At 35.6% G+C, this 15,946-nt stretch overlaps 1 protein-coding gene across 1 annotated transcript in view; it reads left to right on the plus strand.

Annotated features, from left to right (window-relative positions):
• The window catches only part of col11a1b (collagen, type XI, alpha 1b), an 81,274-nt gene that overhangs the window by 46,646 nt on the left and 18,682 nt on the right, over nucleotides 1-15,946 (plus strand). Inside the window, exons 24-42 of the mRNA XM_058761109.1 lie at nucleotides 7-51; nucleotides 581-634; nucleotides 2,258-2,302; nucleotides 2,559-2,612; nucleotides 2,707-2,751; nucleotides 3,651-3,704; nucleotides 3,845-3,952; nucleotides 4,283-4,336; nucleotides 6,401-6,454; nucleotides 6,633-6,677; nucleotides 6,778-6,831; nucleotides 6,931-6,975; nucleotides 7,072-7,125; nucleotides 7,791-7,844; nucleotides 8,275-8,328; nucleotides 8,448-8,555; nucleotides 8,733-8,822; nucleotides 10,987-11,040; nucleotides 15,799-15,906. Of these exons, the coding sequence (XP_058617092.1) occupies nucleotides 7-51; nucleotides 581-634; nucleotides 2,258-2,302; nucleotides 2,559-2,612; nucleotides 2,707-2,751; nucleotides 3,651-3,704; nucleotides 3,845-3,952; nucleotides 4,283-4,336; nucleotides 6,401-6,454; nucleotides 6,633-6,677; nucleotides 6,778-6,831; nucleotides 6,931-6,975; nucleotides 7,072-7,125; nucleotides 7,791-7,844; nucleotides 8,275-8,328; nucleotides 8,448-8,555; nucleotides 8,733-8,822; nucleotides 10,987-11,040; nucleotides 15,799-15,906 (1,179 nt within the window). The remainder of the gene's footprint in view (nucleotides 1-6; nucleotides 52-580; nucleotides 635-2,257; nucleotides 2,303-2,558; nucleotides 2,613-2,706; nucleotides 2,752-3,650; nucleotides 3,705-3,844; nucleotides 3,953-4,282; nucleotides 4,337-6,400; nucleotides 6,455-6,632; nucleotides 6,678-6,777; nucleotides 6,832-6,930; nucleotides 6,976-7,071; nucleotides 7,126-7,790; nucleotides 7,845-8,274; nucleotides 8,329-8,447; nucleotides 8,556-8,732; nucleotides 8,823-10,986; nucleotides 11,041-15,798; nucleotides 15,907-15,946) is intronic.

Consider the following 15,946-nt stretch of genomic DNA (forward strand, 5'->3'; position numbering starts at 1 on the left):
TTGCAGGGTCTGCCTGGTCCTCAAGGCCCGATCGGTCCACCTGGAGAGAAAGTGAGTTTGCCCCAGCAGCCATCGTCTTTGTTATTACAGACGGCGTTTTTCTGCCCAAACCCTATAAACGATTCAACAGACTCCTCGGTTTCCAAGCTGTAGGTTGCTAGCAGATCAATGCAGACTAGAGGAAAACCACACACACGCACACACACACACACACACACACCTCAAGACTCTCTAATGCTTTGACAAGCAGGAGATATGCTTACACACACAACTGTCATTGGTTGGTCTCTCAGACAAGCGTTTTCTCAGGGCTCCTGGAAGGAGGCCAGAGAAGTCTGAAATGTGACTCCAGAAGTGGTGGAGTGTTTCCAGACGTACCATATGATTAGATCTCTTCTTTACCAAGAGGAAAAAGATGATAATGAAGTGCTTTAGGATTGAACTGCTTATAAAAGTTGCCCAGCGAATCACTTGGGCACACCAGTAATCGCAGCCTTAATTGTGTGTGTTTTTCCTTGCTCTTCTCTTTCTTCCTTATTTTCTCACTTGTCCTCTTTCTTTTTCTCTCTCTCTCTTATAGGGTCCCAGTGGGAAACAGGGGCTCCATGGACTGGCTGGGGCTGATGGGCCTCCCGTAAGTGGATTTTTCTGTATTTCATATTCTCCCCTCCCCTAAATCTTCATGTTCATATCAGAAATACTTTGCATCATCACACATCATTAGCCAATAAGCCACTTGATGATGATCCTGGCTTGAGGGGAATATATTAACCTTGCACAATTTAGAATTAAAGTGTTGGGTGCCTTTCAATCCATAAATTGAAATTTGAATTGGAATGACAGGAAGTGGAATTTACTGAATTGCGGTCCAAAGAAATTCAACACAGACATGACAGAAGACTTTTATTAGTCCAACACAACATCAAAATGAGCAAAAACAGAAACCTTCTTTGATTTCAGTCTTATAGCCTGTTTCATGTGGATTGAATATAGCATTCTGGGGAATGAAATTCCACTGTGGTCCATAAAATTATATATTTATTTAAATATATATTATTTCTTTATAATATTTAGTGTTGTTGGTTATTGATATAAGTAATATCTAATACTTATAGAATTTATTATTATTATTATTTTTAAATAATATGTTTTATTTTTAGAAAATTACTTAGTTTGTATTTATTTATTTTTGGAAGAAAAAATATTGTATGGTAAAATAGTCTTAGAATATGTATGTTTATTATGTGTTTATGTCACAGATAATAATATACATTACCATTCAAAAGTTTGGGGTCTGTAAATTAAAATGTAAAAATGTAACATTTTAAAATTAAATACAATATAAAATATATTTTTCTATTTGAATATATTTTAAAATATTATCTATTCCTGTGATGGCAAAGCTGACTTTTCAGCAGCCATTATATTAAGTCTTCAGTGTCACATGATCTTTCAGAAATCATTCTAATATGCTGATTTGCTGCTCAAGATTATCTTATTTTACTAAATTACTTAATTTAAGGGGACACTTAATTTCTAGCGATTATCGCCGATTTGATTGCACAGATACTATTTAAACTAAACTGAGCTAGACAATGACATCTCTGAATTCAATAATGAAATGCCTTTAACTGAAAATTGAAAATTGAGTGTTTAATCTTATCATTATACATTACTGATACTCTATCCTCCAATTTGATACTGTTAAGTGCTTTGACACAATCTGTATTGTAAAAGCGCTATATAAATAAAGGTGACTTGACTTGACTTGACTAAATTATCTTATTATTATCATGGTTGTTTTCAGTATTATTTGATCAAAAGAAAGGTCGAAATAGCATATATAATGAATAAATAAATTATATTTTATTTATAAAAAATAATGTGTGTGTGTATATATATAATTTTTATTTATATAACAGTATAATGTATTTACTGTCTCTTTTGCTTAGTTTACTCATTTTGATGAATTTAACTTGCTGAGTAAAACTAAAATTAAAAAAATAATAATAAAAAATTACTGACCCCATTTCATTTTTTTTTCTTTGACATTCTTTTTGCTAAAAATCTTAATCTAAAAATCTGATTCCTGCAAAAAAGACTCTTAGACTGGAATAATCATAACACTGGCGTTTTTAATATTCTGAATACTGTAAATTACTGTACACTAAATCCACGAGAGCATACCCAGCTGCATTTGCCTCATGTTACTTTCAGACTTTCAATGAAGATGCTTTTGTTTATAATCTTTGCACAGGGTCATCCTGGGAAGGAGGGTCCTCCCGGGGAGAAAGGAGCAGCTGTGAGTGTATTTTTAGTTTGTCTTGAAATGAATTGTCACTCTAAGTTCCAGTTATTGACCACATTTCAAGTACAACGCCACTAAACACCCGTAAGGCACAATTTCGCAGCTGTCTAAAAGTTCAGTAGTGAAATTAAAGCCATTTCTCTGTCTGTAATTAACCCTTAATGTGTGGCCCCTTTAGATGTTTAAAACCTAATTCCCCTCTATTAATCCTGATTGATTCAGTGCTATTATATTTACTCATTTCCTATAGGGCCACTCAGGTCCCCAGGGGTCCATTGGCTATCCCGGTCCCCGAGGCGTGAAGGTAAACAGCCTTGATTCTCTTCATCTCACTGGTTCTTTATTATGTGCTTTTATTCTATCCATTAGAGTCACTATTTATTGTTCTTTCCATTTAGGGTGCAGAGGGCGTTCGTGGCTTGAAGGGTGGCAAAGGAGAAAAGGTAAGCAAATTACCCATCCTCTGTCTCCATTACTGAGCTCTTGGGTCAGCCTCTAAAATGAGGCACACAGATGATAGACCAGCAGCTAAAACTGGAAGGACAATTCAGGGACTACTTGCACCAAAATGGCTTCAATCAGGTGTTATGAGTGTGTGGTATAAAGCAAAGCCATACAACTGGATGTCAGTAGAGATTTATAAGCACAAAAAAAAGGGGGGAAGAATTATAATCTATTATAATTGTTTTGTACATATATATAGTATTGTAGCTACATCTGCTTCAGGCTGTATCCTCTGCAGTTGCCACCAAGTGTCAGTATTTCATTCATACAATAGTCAAGACTTTTGTTTCTAAAAATGCATCTTTATTTATATGAAATATTAAGTCTCAAGCTTAACTTTTAAAATTCAAGAACACTTTTATAGTTTGTTAAATGAACATACAATCATAGATATGATTTAATTTCTCAGACTGATCTAGTTTGAACCAGCAGTTTACACTATGGCCACTAGATGCCAGCATTTAGTCATTATGTTCTTATGGAGTATTGGATTAAAAATACTAAATAGTTTATTCAGTATTTTTAGTTTTTCACTTTGGAAGTTTGAAAATCTGTGAAATAATATTATTACTAACAATGTTTGTTTATTTATTTAAAATGAGTTTGAATTTTACCCAAATGTTCTGAGATTGTTTTTCTTGGGTTCAAGATTTAAATTTAATTTCCATTTAAATTTTTATTTAAATCTTTTAGGTTACCACATCTATCTATATCTATCTATCTAGCTGTCTGTCTGTCTGTCATAAGTTTGCCGTTTTTCGTTCATTCATTCATATGTACATACATGCATAAGTTTACATTTTCCCCAAATATATGATCTGAGTTTGACTGATTTCAGGGAGAAGATGGTTTTCCTGGGTTCAAGGGTGACATGGGCCTCAAGGGTGATAAGGTGAGTAACAAATACGAATAGTTACATTTCATTTCAATCAACACTTATAAACACTTATTTATTATTTATTTAACGTGAGTTTTAACCGTTTAGTTGTTACAAGTCTAATATCAAGTTTGTCCATTGTTGCTGGTATTCAGGGAGAGGTTGGTGTGTTGGGCTCCAGAGGCGAAGACGGACCAGAGGGGCCGAAAGGTAAATCGGGTCCCTCTGGAGAAGCTGGTCCCATGGGCATGGCAGGAGAGAAGGTCAGTTTGAAACTCATTATGTTCAATATAATGGCAAAGTACTTGAAATGACCAACCCTGGAAAAATCAACACTAGGGTTTTTGGGGCACTTAAGTGTCTGTCAGGTATTATTAATACATGTGTGAATTAAAACCTAAAATGACACTCATAATCATAAAAGATTGTGAATGCCAGTTTTAAATGTCAGCCAAATACTCCATTACAGCTCCAATATGCTTTTACAGGAGGGTGGTGAAATGCTTTATTGTTACTGTATAGGTCCTGATGATTATTTAAAAACTCAAAATGACAATGTGCTGAGTTTGTTCTTTTTTCTTTTCGTTTTTTAGGGAAAACTTGGTGTTCCAGGTTTGCCTGGCTACCCAGGAAGACAAGGTCCTAAGGTACGTACTGACACATTTCCTGTTGCAACTTTATTATTATTTCATGTTATTTCTATTTTATTTTTATTCATTTTTTTCAAAGCATCTCTAAGATTATTATCTCTAGATTAAAATGAGACACTAATCCTAAATAAAACTATGAAATGATCATGTCTCTTAAACAGTGCTACTGTCAGTACTGCTTTATTTATATTTCGCCGAGCGCTGCTTTTGACACGCAAGGCCTGCTGTTCTCTGATAGCCTGTGTTAACAGAGTTAATAGGATAAACTCATTCTCCATGACACTGACTGCTTTATCTCTTGGCCACCCAGCATGCAATAAGTGCAGGCCTGTGAACAGCTCAAGACTGTGCAGACACAGTTTGTGATGTTTGTCAGCTTATTCATTCAGTTCAGGCTGCTGACACCATCAAAACAAGCATTTGATTCAGTATAGGGCTGGTCCACTCAAATAGCTTGAACTCCCTGGTATTTATTCATTGAGTTTTACTTGATCCTACTTTGCTTGAATAGCAAGTGGTGCAAAGTGACATTGAAGTAGTGTACAACCTGCTTTGTCAGCTCTTTCAGCTCTGGGTTTACAGTTGATGTTTGGCCTGTTCAGGGTTCTTTTCAAATTATTTGAGGAGTGTCTGAGAGAGCGGAATTGTGTGATGATTATTATTATTATTTCATAGGGAGGGTTTGGTTTGGTTTGGTTTTGTGTTGTTTTGTTTTTTGTTTTGTTTTGTTATTTGAGTTCCAGTGATTCCATTACGTACGGATGCACAATATATCAGTATCATATTGCTAATTAATGGGTATTGTTTCTTTAATCATTATTATTATATATGAATATTTCATTATCTTACTCATTTCCTCTCCTTTAACCTTTGACTTACTACATATGTTTTTTATTACTACTAGATTATTTGCCATAATCTGACTCACTTAAGTTTATTTTTAAAACACTAATAATTTAGTAGTATTGTTAAATGTAATCTTTAGCAAATCTGGAAAAACTCAAAATTAATACCCATTTTTCATAGTGTAAAGTATAATGTTGTGATGCCTGAATTAACTAGTAGAATTTAAAACAATAGATTTTAGTTTTTAGCATTTTATTTATTTATTCATTAATTTTTTTTTTTTTAAATATACTTTATTTAGGCACTGATGAAGGGTTTAACACCAAAAGTCTTTGCAATTCGTTATATTTTAAGCTTTTTTTTTTTTTTTCCTTCAATGTATTTAGACAAATAATTTCTGCCATTTATTGGTTATGGTGCATGAAACATGAAAGTAATAAGTGGCTTATCGTGCATCCAACATAAGTATAACATGTTAATGGGTTAATGTTAGTGTTTTAATGACACATTAAACTTTTCCAAGTGCTGTGTGTGTGTGTGTGTGTGTGTGTGTGCGTGTGCACATGCGCTTGCACTTGTCTGTGTGTGTGTATGATTCAAAATTAGATATTTTAAATAATGTATCAGTTGAAAAAATGTAAAACCCAGTGTGGAGCTGGGATGTTGCGATTAGTGTTCACTTTCAGCGGCAATGGGAAATTTCTGTCGGCCTTCTCCACTCACTTCCCCTTGTTCAGTCAAACTGCAGTGTTCCTTTTTCTGAGTGTGCGTGTGTGCGCGTGTGTGTGTGTGTGTGTGTGTGTGTGTGTTTGCAGTTGTCTGTTTGATTTGCTCCATTATCCTGTGCAGGCGACCATCCCATGGAGTAAATTACTGATGCGTATCCATTGTGCACAGACCGCTTCCCCTTCTTTGCCTGCCAAAATAATTCGACCTTCAATTTCATCTCCTGTCCTTGTGCTAACAAGCGCACACCGCTCATGTTTATCAACTCCAAAAGCTTGCCCTCTGAGTATCACCCACATAACATTAGCATTAGCAGTAACGAAGTTGAATTATTCTTCAAGGACACCCTCTCTCTGTCAACAGCTTCACTTTTGCTCAAAGTTTTTTTTGGCATGTTTTAAAGGATATCGGATACTTTTGAAGTGAAGTGAGCATCTAATAATGTATACACTAATAATAGTGTATCTAATAATCTGTCTCCATCTACAGGGTTCAACTGGTTTCGTTGGCTTCCCTGGAGCCAATGGTGAGAAGGGAGGAAGGGTATGTATGAGGCCCTTTTGATTTCACTCTAAGATTATATTTCTTACAAGCTACAGCCTGAAGGAGCCATTTCTATAACACCTCTCTGGTTCTGATTACAAACAACTTCTACCAGAAGCTGACTGGTCTTCGAGCTAACTTATTGTAATTATAGGGTTGTAATTGTTTTGTTTTTTAGGGTATTGCTGGTAAAGCAGGTCCACGAGGACAAAGAGGGCCAACGGTATGTCAAGTTTGAATCTTTTAAGTAGAATTGGACACTTTTTGTTTTCCACATACGCTAGTGATATAAAAGGCTTATCACTAATAACTCTTGTCCTCAGGGTCCCCGTGGTGGAAGAGGTGCCAGAGGTCCAACAGGAAAACCTGGAGCAAAGGTCAGGCTTCATCAGTCCAGATTCAGCTAACTTAATTAGTTATTGGTATTTGTGAATGCTTGCTTTTAACAGGCACCTTTGACTGTGTTTCTTTTTTAGGGAACAGCAGGAAATGATGGACCAGCTGGTGGCCCAGGAGAGAGAGTGAGTGATCTTTGAATTAGTTCTCCCATTCAGTTGTATTTGTCAGATTTCCAGGTCAAAAACTTTTCCTTACATGTTACTTTCTTCATGTTTTAGGGACTCCAAGGACCTCAGGGCCCTGTTGGATTAACAGGCCCCAAAGGACCACCTGTATGTGGTTTATCCATTTTAAATGTTTTTGATCATTTTAATTCTGTGGATAGAAGTTATTCTACTCTTTAACTTACTTTAGAATTTCCACCACATAAGAAAACCATTTATAATGGAGAGAGAACTCAAAATTGAGGAAAAACTAATTATGACATAAATTGAAATCATAAAACAAAATTCATAATTATTAATGATACAAGTTCGCAATTATTATGACTTTTAATGTCTCATAAATTGTACTTTTTATCTCAATTTACTTTCACTTAATTTTAGTTTTTACTCTACTTTCTACTGAAAAAACAAAACATTGAAATTGTAATTTTGACATTTAATGATTTAATAATTTTGTGTCATAAAAGTGTCATTTGTGTTATTTTTAATGTTAAAATGATGGCACACTAAGTATAAATTATGGCACAAAAGGTTTTGATTTTTACTGTCACAATTTTGACTTTTATGTAATAATTTTATTTTGATTTGCAAAAGCATTATTGTTTTTCCTTATGTGGCTGAAATGGGCTTCCATGTTAGACTTACTATACTATAGTTCAAATGATAGGTCTAGTTGTAAAACCACGAAATCCAAAAGAATAATAGCCACAAGTCTATTATATAATAATTACATAAATGTGATTTAATCACTATTAATTATGTTATTCCCTCAGGGGCCTCCTGGAAAGGATGGATTGCCCGGTCACCCCGGACAGCGAGGAGAGACTGTGAGTATTGTTTTGTCTTCATAAGTGTTTTCTGTCTCTTGAGAAAAGAGGAATAAATGTTGTGGACAGTGTTTATATGGTGTATTACCTTTTAGCTGCTGACAGTGTCAAGGTGCTACACTGCTCTTGGCAGGTCTATCTTTCTGTTTCTAATCAAGAACGTCTGACAGATGGAGTGCTAAAAGGCGAAACTCGTTTTATCTTAAAAGACTCCCCTTTGTCTTGTTAAGATGAAAACACTACACTTGACTTTCACTGATTTAAGGAAAAAAGTGGATGTAACAAAAATAAGTGCTGCTGACATTTCAGAGGCTGGATTTGTACAGTTTAGTGATATTTACATAGTTTCCATCAGGTTTTCCTTTTCTCCAAGTTTTCTTCCAGAAATGTGATAACTATGCTCACAATGACTATGCTTGTCCTCAAACAGGGTTTCCAAGGAAAGACTGGACCTCCTGGACCTGGAGGTGTTGTTGGCCCACAGGTGAGCTATAGAAGTTGCTGTTATATGAGAAAAAAAAAAAAAAGCAGCATGTTGCTCTAATAAAACATCTCCTGCAGTTAGCCAGAAGTTAAATTATAAAACCTTTTTGTATTCGAAAGGGCTCTACAGGAGAAACTGGACCTGTTGGAGAGAGAGGACATCCTGGATCACCAGGGCCCCCTGGAGAGCAAGGTCTTCCCGGGGCTGCTGGCAAAGAAGGTGGAAAGGTACGGTTTGCTAAACACGCTCACATGAGATCACTCAAGGGTAATAACTGGGAAGAATTCACATAATGTTCAGTCCAATTTCACAATGTGTAGGTGGCTGGTAAAGCCTACAAATAGCAGTGGAGGATGGTGGTTTTAGGTTTGAAGACTAAATTCTCATCGTCTCTCTCCTTGAAGGGTGATCCAGGTCCTATGGGGGTTTCTGGGAAACCTGGCCCTGCCGGACTGAAAGGGTTCCCAGGCCAAAGGGGGATTCCTGGCACAGCGGTAAGAACAAACGAGTTAATGTCGTGTGCCCCACCAAATGGCCATTAGCTGCTTAACCGCCTGCTGTTCATGCAAATGCTTATGCTGGATGAATGCCTGAGGAGAGGGTACAGTTCTAACTATGAGACTGAGGCTCATGGAGATTAACTGACATATTTAACATGCATTTAGACATTTAGCAAGCTTTTTGAAATACGCCGCAAAGAAATTCCACTGCAGTGTATTTCAGTACAACCAGGGATATATAAATAGCCAATTTTGATTTTATATAGACTTTAATATACAAAGGTCCATGATTTATTTGAAAGAAACTTGTGTGTATCAACATAATCTCTTATTGTAGATACATTTTAGAAAATTAGTTCATTTTTAATCCGATTTTACAGTCTCACAGCTGTTTCAGGACACCAAAAGTTCATGTGGTACTCAAATGACATAAAAAATGCGTAATACTTTATAATAACTGCACGCTACATGCTATGAATGATTATATATGTAAGTAAGTAAGTAGTAAGCAGTTTACAAAATTTATTAGTGATCAGTTTATCATTTCTAAATTAAGTATGACATTATTTACAAACTGGTTATTTATTTGTGGTTCATAAGATTGACATTTATACATGTTATTTTGACATATAGTAATAGTGTGTTAATAAAAGCTGTATTAACACGTATCCTTACGCACAACCTGATATTGCCAAGTGCGACGTGTTCCTGGGTCAACATCTTTGTTGACCCTGGAACAACATTGTGATTAACCAATCAGATTTCAAGAATCAGTTTATAATTTTTGTGACGTTTAGGAATACAATCAGTGTTTGGTGCTTGTACATCAGTGTAATTTATCTATCAGTTCCTCTGATTTTAGGGATTACTCATAGGTAAGGTTAGGTTTAGGTGTAGGAATATGGTTAAGATTATATTTTTGGATTAAAATGTTGTTCCAGGGTCAACAAAGTATGTTGACCCAGGAAAACGTCTAACTCTGCAATATCAGGACGTGCTATTCTTACAGTACTTCATGATTAATTCAGGTAGTTATAAAACCTTTAGTAGTTGTGCGTTAACTGTTTGTGTGAGCTAATCTAAAGTGAGGACTACTTATGCCTCAAACTTTTAAAAAAGAGATTTAAAGGCTCAGTTATCTTCTAAACAGAAAAAGGAAACAAACACAACATAGAGTAATACAGGTCTAAATGATCTTATGAACCACTGACAACTCCTAAATAACTGGTTTGTTAATAATGTAATACTTAATTTAGAAATGATACACTGATCATTAATAAATTATTAAAATACAAATATAAAACACATTATTGATATGCTCATAAATCGAGAACAAAGCATTTATAGCTGTATTTATAAACTGCTTACTACGGTCTATTAATGTAGGAACAATGCTTTATAAATGATGAATTGACTATTTATTAATGCTTAACTAAATGGTCCATTGCGTGCAGTTATTATAAAGTCTTACCAAAAAATGCTAACCTATATCTCATAAAATGCTTGACTTTCGGTAAGTTTCAAAGATACAGTTTGACATATTTATTGTCCCTCTGATGTGGAACTGTTGTACATAACAAACCGCCACGGTTGGCCAACTCAAAGCAGGCATATATCACAGGGACTTGGAAATGTCTCTACTAGTTTTTCTTCATTAAGAGTATTTAAAACTGTGGGACTGAATATAATCAAAAATTGTTTTGTTTTTAGTATAAGAAACAGCATCTGCCTTCTTGATGAATTTCAGTCTCCATTAGTTATCTCTTTCATGAATCAGTTGTTGTTGAAAGTCACATTTGAAACACAAAGCCAGTATGATTTCAATAAACAACAGTTGATTTTGCCATCACTTGCTGTTTTGATGTTTACTTTTAGCTGGCTCATATGTTTTTCATGACTCGGATGGGAGGAGAGTGACGTGTCCTTGGCGTCACATGACAATGCACTGCCAGCACTTGTTTCTGATGTAGGAAATAGAGAGATTGCCAGTTGTATAAACACTCTGGGCTGTATTTCCAGGAGACATATAGTACAAACAGCTGCCATACACTGGCACAAACACATGCAAGCACACACAGAGTTTCAGATGCCACTTTGACAGATTCTGAAGCACAGCTCTCATTAGAGAATTAAACCGCTCTCTCTCCTTCTCACACAGGGTCCATCTGGTCTGAAGGGAGGCGAGGGTCCACAGGGTCCACCCGGTCCTATTGTAAGTACCTGCGTTACCATGGAAACTCTGTCACTGCAAAAGATCAATCTGCAAGCTTTGCCTCTATTAGTGAAGTGACATCAGGCAAATTCTGGAGCGGGCACAGTCAGCAGGTGGTGAATTTAATGACCAGTAATGTTGGCACTGAGAGCCCAGTTTGGTGTGTGATCTGATCCCACACGCTCTGATCACGCTGAATGAGTCAGGCGTAATCAGTAAGTCCGTCACCACGTGAGTAATTGCATTTGAATCATACATGAAATATGTTTCAGAGATTCAGGCCTGTTGTCATTAGGGATGTCAAAAGTACTGTGATTTTGATACGGTATGTGCTTGTGTGGTTTGTGAAGTGCACTCAAGATAATTCTGCTAAGCACCAGAGCGATCAAATGTACTTTGGGAAAAATGCCTGACTTGGCGGGATACTAATGAAACATTTACATTACATGTTTAGTGTCAGAATATTGGACCGGTGTATTAGGCCTATAATGAAAATATTGAAAAGGACAGAGAAATATTTCTTTCTTAAAACTTCAAGCAACTTAATTGAGAAATATTTTTATTGTTATTTTTGAAAAATATTTATATAAAAAATATCAATATCATTTATATATACTGTGTGTGTGTGTGTGTGTGTGTGTGCAGGGCAACGATTAATCGCATCCAAAATAAAAGTTTTTGTGTACATAATATATTTGTGCGTACTGTGTATATTTATTATGTATATGTAAAGACATCCACATATAGTATATGTTTTAAAAATATTTACATGTGTATATATTTATATTCATATAATTTATATTATATATATATATATATATATATATATATATTTAATATATAAACATAACATATGTTTCTTAAATATATACATGCACGTGTTTGTATTTATATATACAAAATAAATATACACAGTACACACACATATATTATGTAAACAAAAACTTTTATTTTGTATGCGATTAATTGTTGCCCAGCACTAATGCGCATAATGTATAACATATTTTTTTATTTAATATTGCCACTTAACATTTTAACTTCAGAACCGTTCTGTAATTAATTCTGTTCTATTATAATGTAATTCTGTTTTATTAAAAAAAAATAATAATTATATTATGTAATGTTTAATGAAATGTATTATCTTAAAATATCTATAATAATTATTATATTTATGTACAGTGCCGTAAAAAGGTTGAAAAATTAATTGCCCCCTCCTGTTAAATCACAAGAGAACTGTGATTAACCACATTATTTTAGAAAGCCGAGTTAAATTTCATTAGCCAAACCCAGGCCTGTTTACTACCCGACCTGTTGAATCAAGAAATCACTTAAATAGAACCTGTCTGACAAAGTGAAGCATGTTTAAAGAGCAACACATCATGCCGTGATCTAAAGAAATTCAAGAACAGATGAGAAACAAAATAGTTGACGTATCAGTCTGGAAAGGGTTATAAAGTCATTTCTAAGGCTTTGGGACTCCAGCGAACCACGGTCAGAGCCGTTATCCACAAATAGAGAAAACTTGGAACAGCGGTGAACCTTCCCAGGAGTGGCCGGCCAACCAAAATTACTCCAAGAGCGCAACGAAGACTCATCCAGGAATTGATAAAAGAATCCAGAACAACATCTAAAGAGCTGCAGGCCTCACTTGCCTCAATTAAGCTCAGTGTTCATGATTCAACAATAAGAAAGAGACTGGGCAAAAACGGCATCCTTGGGAGAGTTCCAAGGCAAAAGCCACTGCTGACCAAAAAGAACACACGACTTGCCATAATTGATGGAACCATGAATTCTGCACTATCAGAAAATCCTGAGGGAGAATGTCCGGCCGTCAGTTTGTGACCTCAAGCTCAAGTGCACTTGGGTTATGCAGCAGGACAATGATTCCAAACACAGCAGCAAGTCCACCTCTGATTGGCTCAAGAAAAACTAAATTAAGGATTTGGAGTGGCCAAATCAAAGTCTGGACTTAAATCCGATTGAGATGCTGTGGCATGACCTTAAAAGTCCTTTCATGCTCAAATCCCCCAGTGTGGCTGAATTAAAACATTTCTGCAAAGAAGATTGGGCTTAAAATTCCTCCACAGCGATGTGAAATTCTCATAGCTTGATTGCAGTAGTTGCTGCAACAGGTGGCACAACCAGTTATTAGATTTAGGGGGCAATTACTTTTTCACAAATATGCAAAAAAAAAAAAAAAAAAGGAAAGGGGGCAAAAACCTTTTCACGGCACTGTATATATACTAACATATTTACTGAATATTACTATTACTATTGCTGGAGACTTACTGATATACAAATTATATTTTAACTTTATTTGGAGTGCACATTTTTAATGTCACTGTTGATGAGAATCATATGATCTTTGAATAATATCGGCCTTTAAATGTGAGATAATTAAAGTGTACCTAAAGTATACTTAAAATAGCATGAAATAAGTGTATTTCAAATAAATATAAGTATATTTATTTTTCACAAGGGTATTTATGTATGTATTTATGTGTGTATACACAGTGTATAGTGTTGAAGTATTATTAACTAATATTGTGGATTCAATTTGACTTTTTTATTATGAATTTAAAGAAGCATGTTCAATAGTTGAAATAAGTGGTTTTGAAAGTTGTATCAATAATCATCCTGTTTCACTGTTCTTGCTATTGACTCCTAAAAGTTTGGTATGATGACAACCCTGTGATCATATAGAATGTAGAGTAAAATAGATATTCCATTCTGCGTAGAAATATCATCCTCCCATTAAAGTAACTGCTGTCTGTCTTCTCTCGTGGTGCAGTGAAGGCACAGCAGTACAGCTTAAAACCATCAAAGCTTCAGCTGTGCGCTATGTGAAGCCCCTTTCAGCTTGAGGAAGATTGGTGTAGGGATTCATTGTCTCTCTTGTATAAAAAGCATCTGTACAGCCCGGCAAGAAAAATCTCTGAAATCAGAAGGATTTTGAGTCGGTGGCCCACCCACGCCAATCAGCCATCTTATCTTTGCCTAAATAGACCTCCCGCAGGTGCCTGAATTGAGTCACCGGCAGCAAAGTACAACTCTTCTGAGAAGTTTCTAACAAAGAGTTGAGTCAGTTTGCACAGTGTGTGGTTTGCCTGTGTGTTTGTGAAGTGGTATATTGGATGAGAAGTGAGTCAGGGCTGTGTGTTGTGTCAGTTTGATAGTAGGATGTATGACGGTCATAGTCTGTGGTGTCAGAGGACCATTCATTGTGGAAATGAGCAGAAACTGTTCATGCTTCATTATTTGTATTTGTACCTTTAAGAATATATAAAAACCTTTTTGAAAGTTATAATTAAGATGTGTGCGCTGAGATGTTGAGACAATGTTCTGCCCTAGAATGTGTTGGTAGTGCGGTGTGCTGTGCAGTGACCTTGACCCCTCCCTACGTATAGAAGCACTATCACTGCTGGCTAATGCAGTCAGCCGTTGTTGTGCGTGAGTTTTAGCATGTGTTTCTGTGGGAATGTGCATGCATGTGAAAGCAACCGGATGTCTTTAAGTAAATGGTGAATAAAGCCCTCGCTCTGAGAGCTCTCTTCAGTGCTAATAGATGCTCTAATGGACTGTTTCTGAAAAACACATGCAACGCATTGGTTTTGAACCTGAGAGCTCGCTCTCTCATAAACTTTTGTCTGTCGGTAAGACCTGCTGATACACTGTAAGAAAGAAATGTGTTTAATGTGGTACACAAATGTGCCTTAGTGTTGTTCAGTACAGAAAAAGGATCTATATGGTAGCATGTTCCTCAGAGCCAAAAGAGCTCTGGAAATATCAGGCCTATTTCCAGGCCTGGAAAAGTCATGAAACTTAAATATCATTTTTTTATGGTTTTCTTTAGCTCTAAAATATTTAATTAACGATATACAGTGCCTTTCAAATGTTTGGGATCAGCTAGATTTTTAATGTTTTTAAAAATATTTCTTATGCTCATCGAGACTTCAGTGTCACATGATCCTTCAGAAATCATTCTAATATGCTGATTTATTATCGGTGTTTGAAACTGTTGTGCTGCTTAATTTTTGGGGGGGACCTGTGGTACATTTTTTCAGGATTCTTTGATTAATAAAAGGTTAAAAAGAACTGTTTATTCAAAATAGGATCATGTAACACTGAAGACTGGAGCAATGGCTGATGAAAATTCAGTGCTGCATCACAGAAATAAATTATATTTTAAAGAATATTAAAATAGGAAAATAATATTTCCTGTTTTTTTTCCCCTCTGTATTTTTAATCAAATAAATAAAGCCTTGATGAGCATAAAATCTTACTGACCCCAAACATTTGAAAGAATGTGTGTGTGTGTGTGTGTGTGTTTGTTTTAGATAGATAGATAGATAGATAGATAGATAGATAGATAGATAGATAGATAGATTATATTTTAATTCTTTTCATTGATTGGTGCATACAAATGGAAATTTGCACAGATATCTCTATAATACATCTGTAATACATCTCTTTGTACAGTAGTCAATGTAAATGACAAATTTATGGCAATTGATTAGTAAAAGAAAAACTATGGAATCAACACACCCAACAGAAGAGCAATTGTTGTTGCGAGCAAATTATGTTTGTTAGTGGAACTGCAGAAAATTGTTAATTTGGAAATGCAAACATATGTTTTAATTTCTTTAGGTAACCCAAGACACGATTTGTTTTAAATCAGAATGATCTAATTTGGTTAATAATCTCTCCTGGAATCCAGTTGTGTTCCGGTCAGATTTAATGGGATATTGTGTGTCACAGGGGTCGCCAGGAGAGAGAGGAGCAGCTGGACCTGGAGGACCCATTGGTCTAACAGGACGCAATGGCCCTCAAGGACCCCCGGGACCTGCTGGAGAGAAGGGTGCTCCGGTGAGTGCACATTGTTTGGAGATAAAAAATGCTGATGTTA

Source organism: Onychostoma macrolepis, chromosome 02, assembly GCF_012432095.1.
Source record: "Onychostoma macrolepis isolate SWU-2019 chromosome 02, ASM1243209v1, whole genome shotgun sequence".
Taxonomy (NCBI): domain Eukaryota; kingdom Metazoa; phylum Chordata; class Actinopteri; order Cypriniformes; family Cyprinidae; genus Onychostoma; species Onychostoma macrolepis.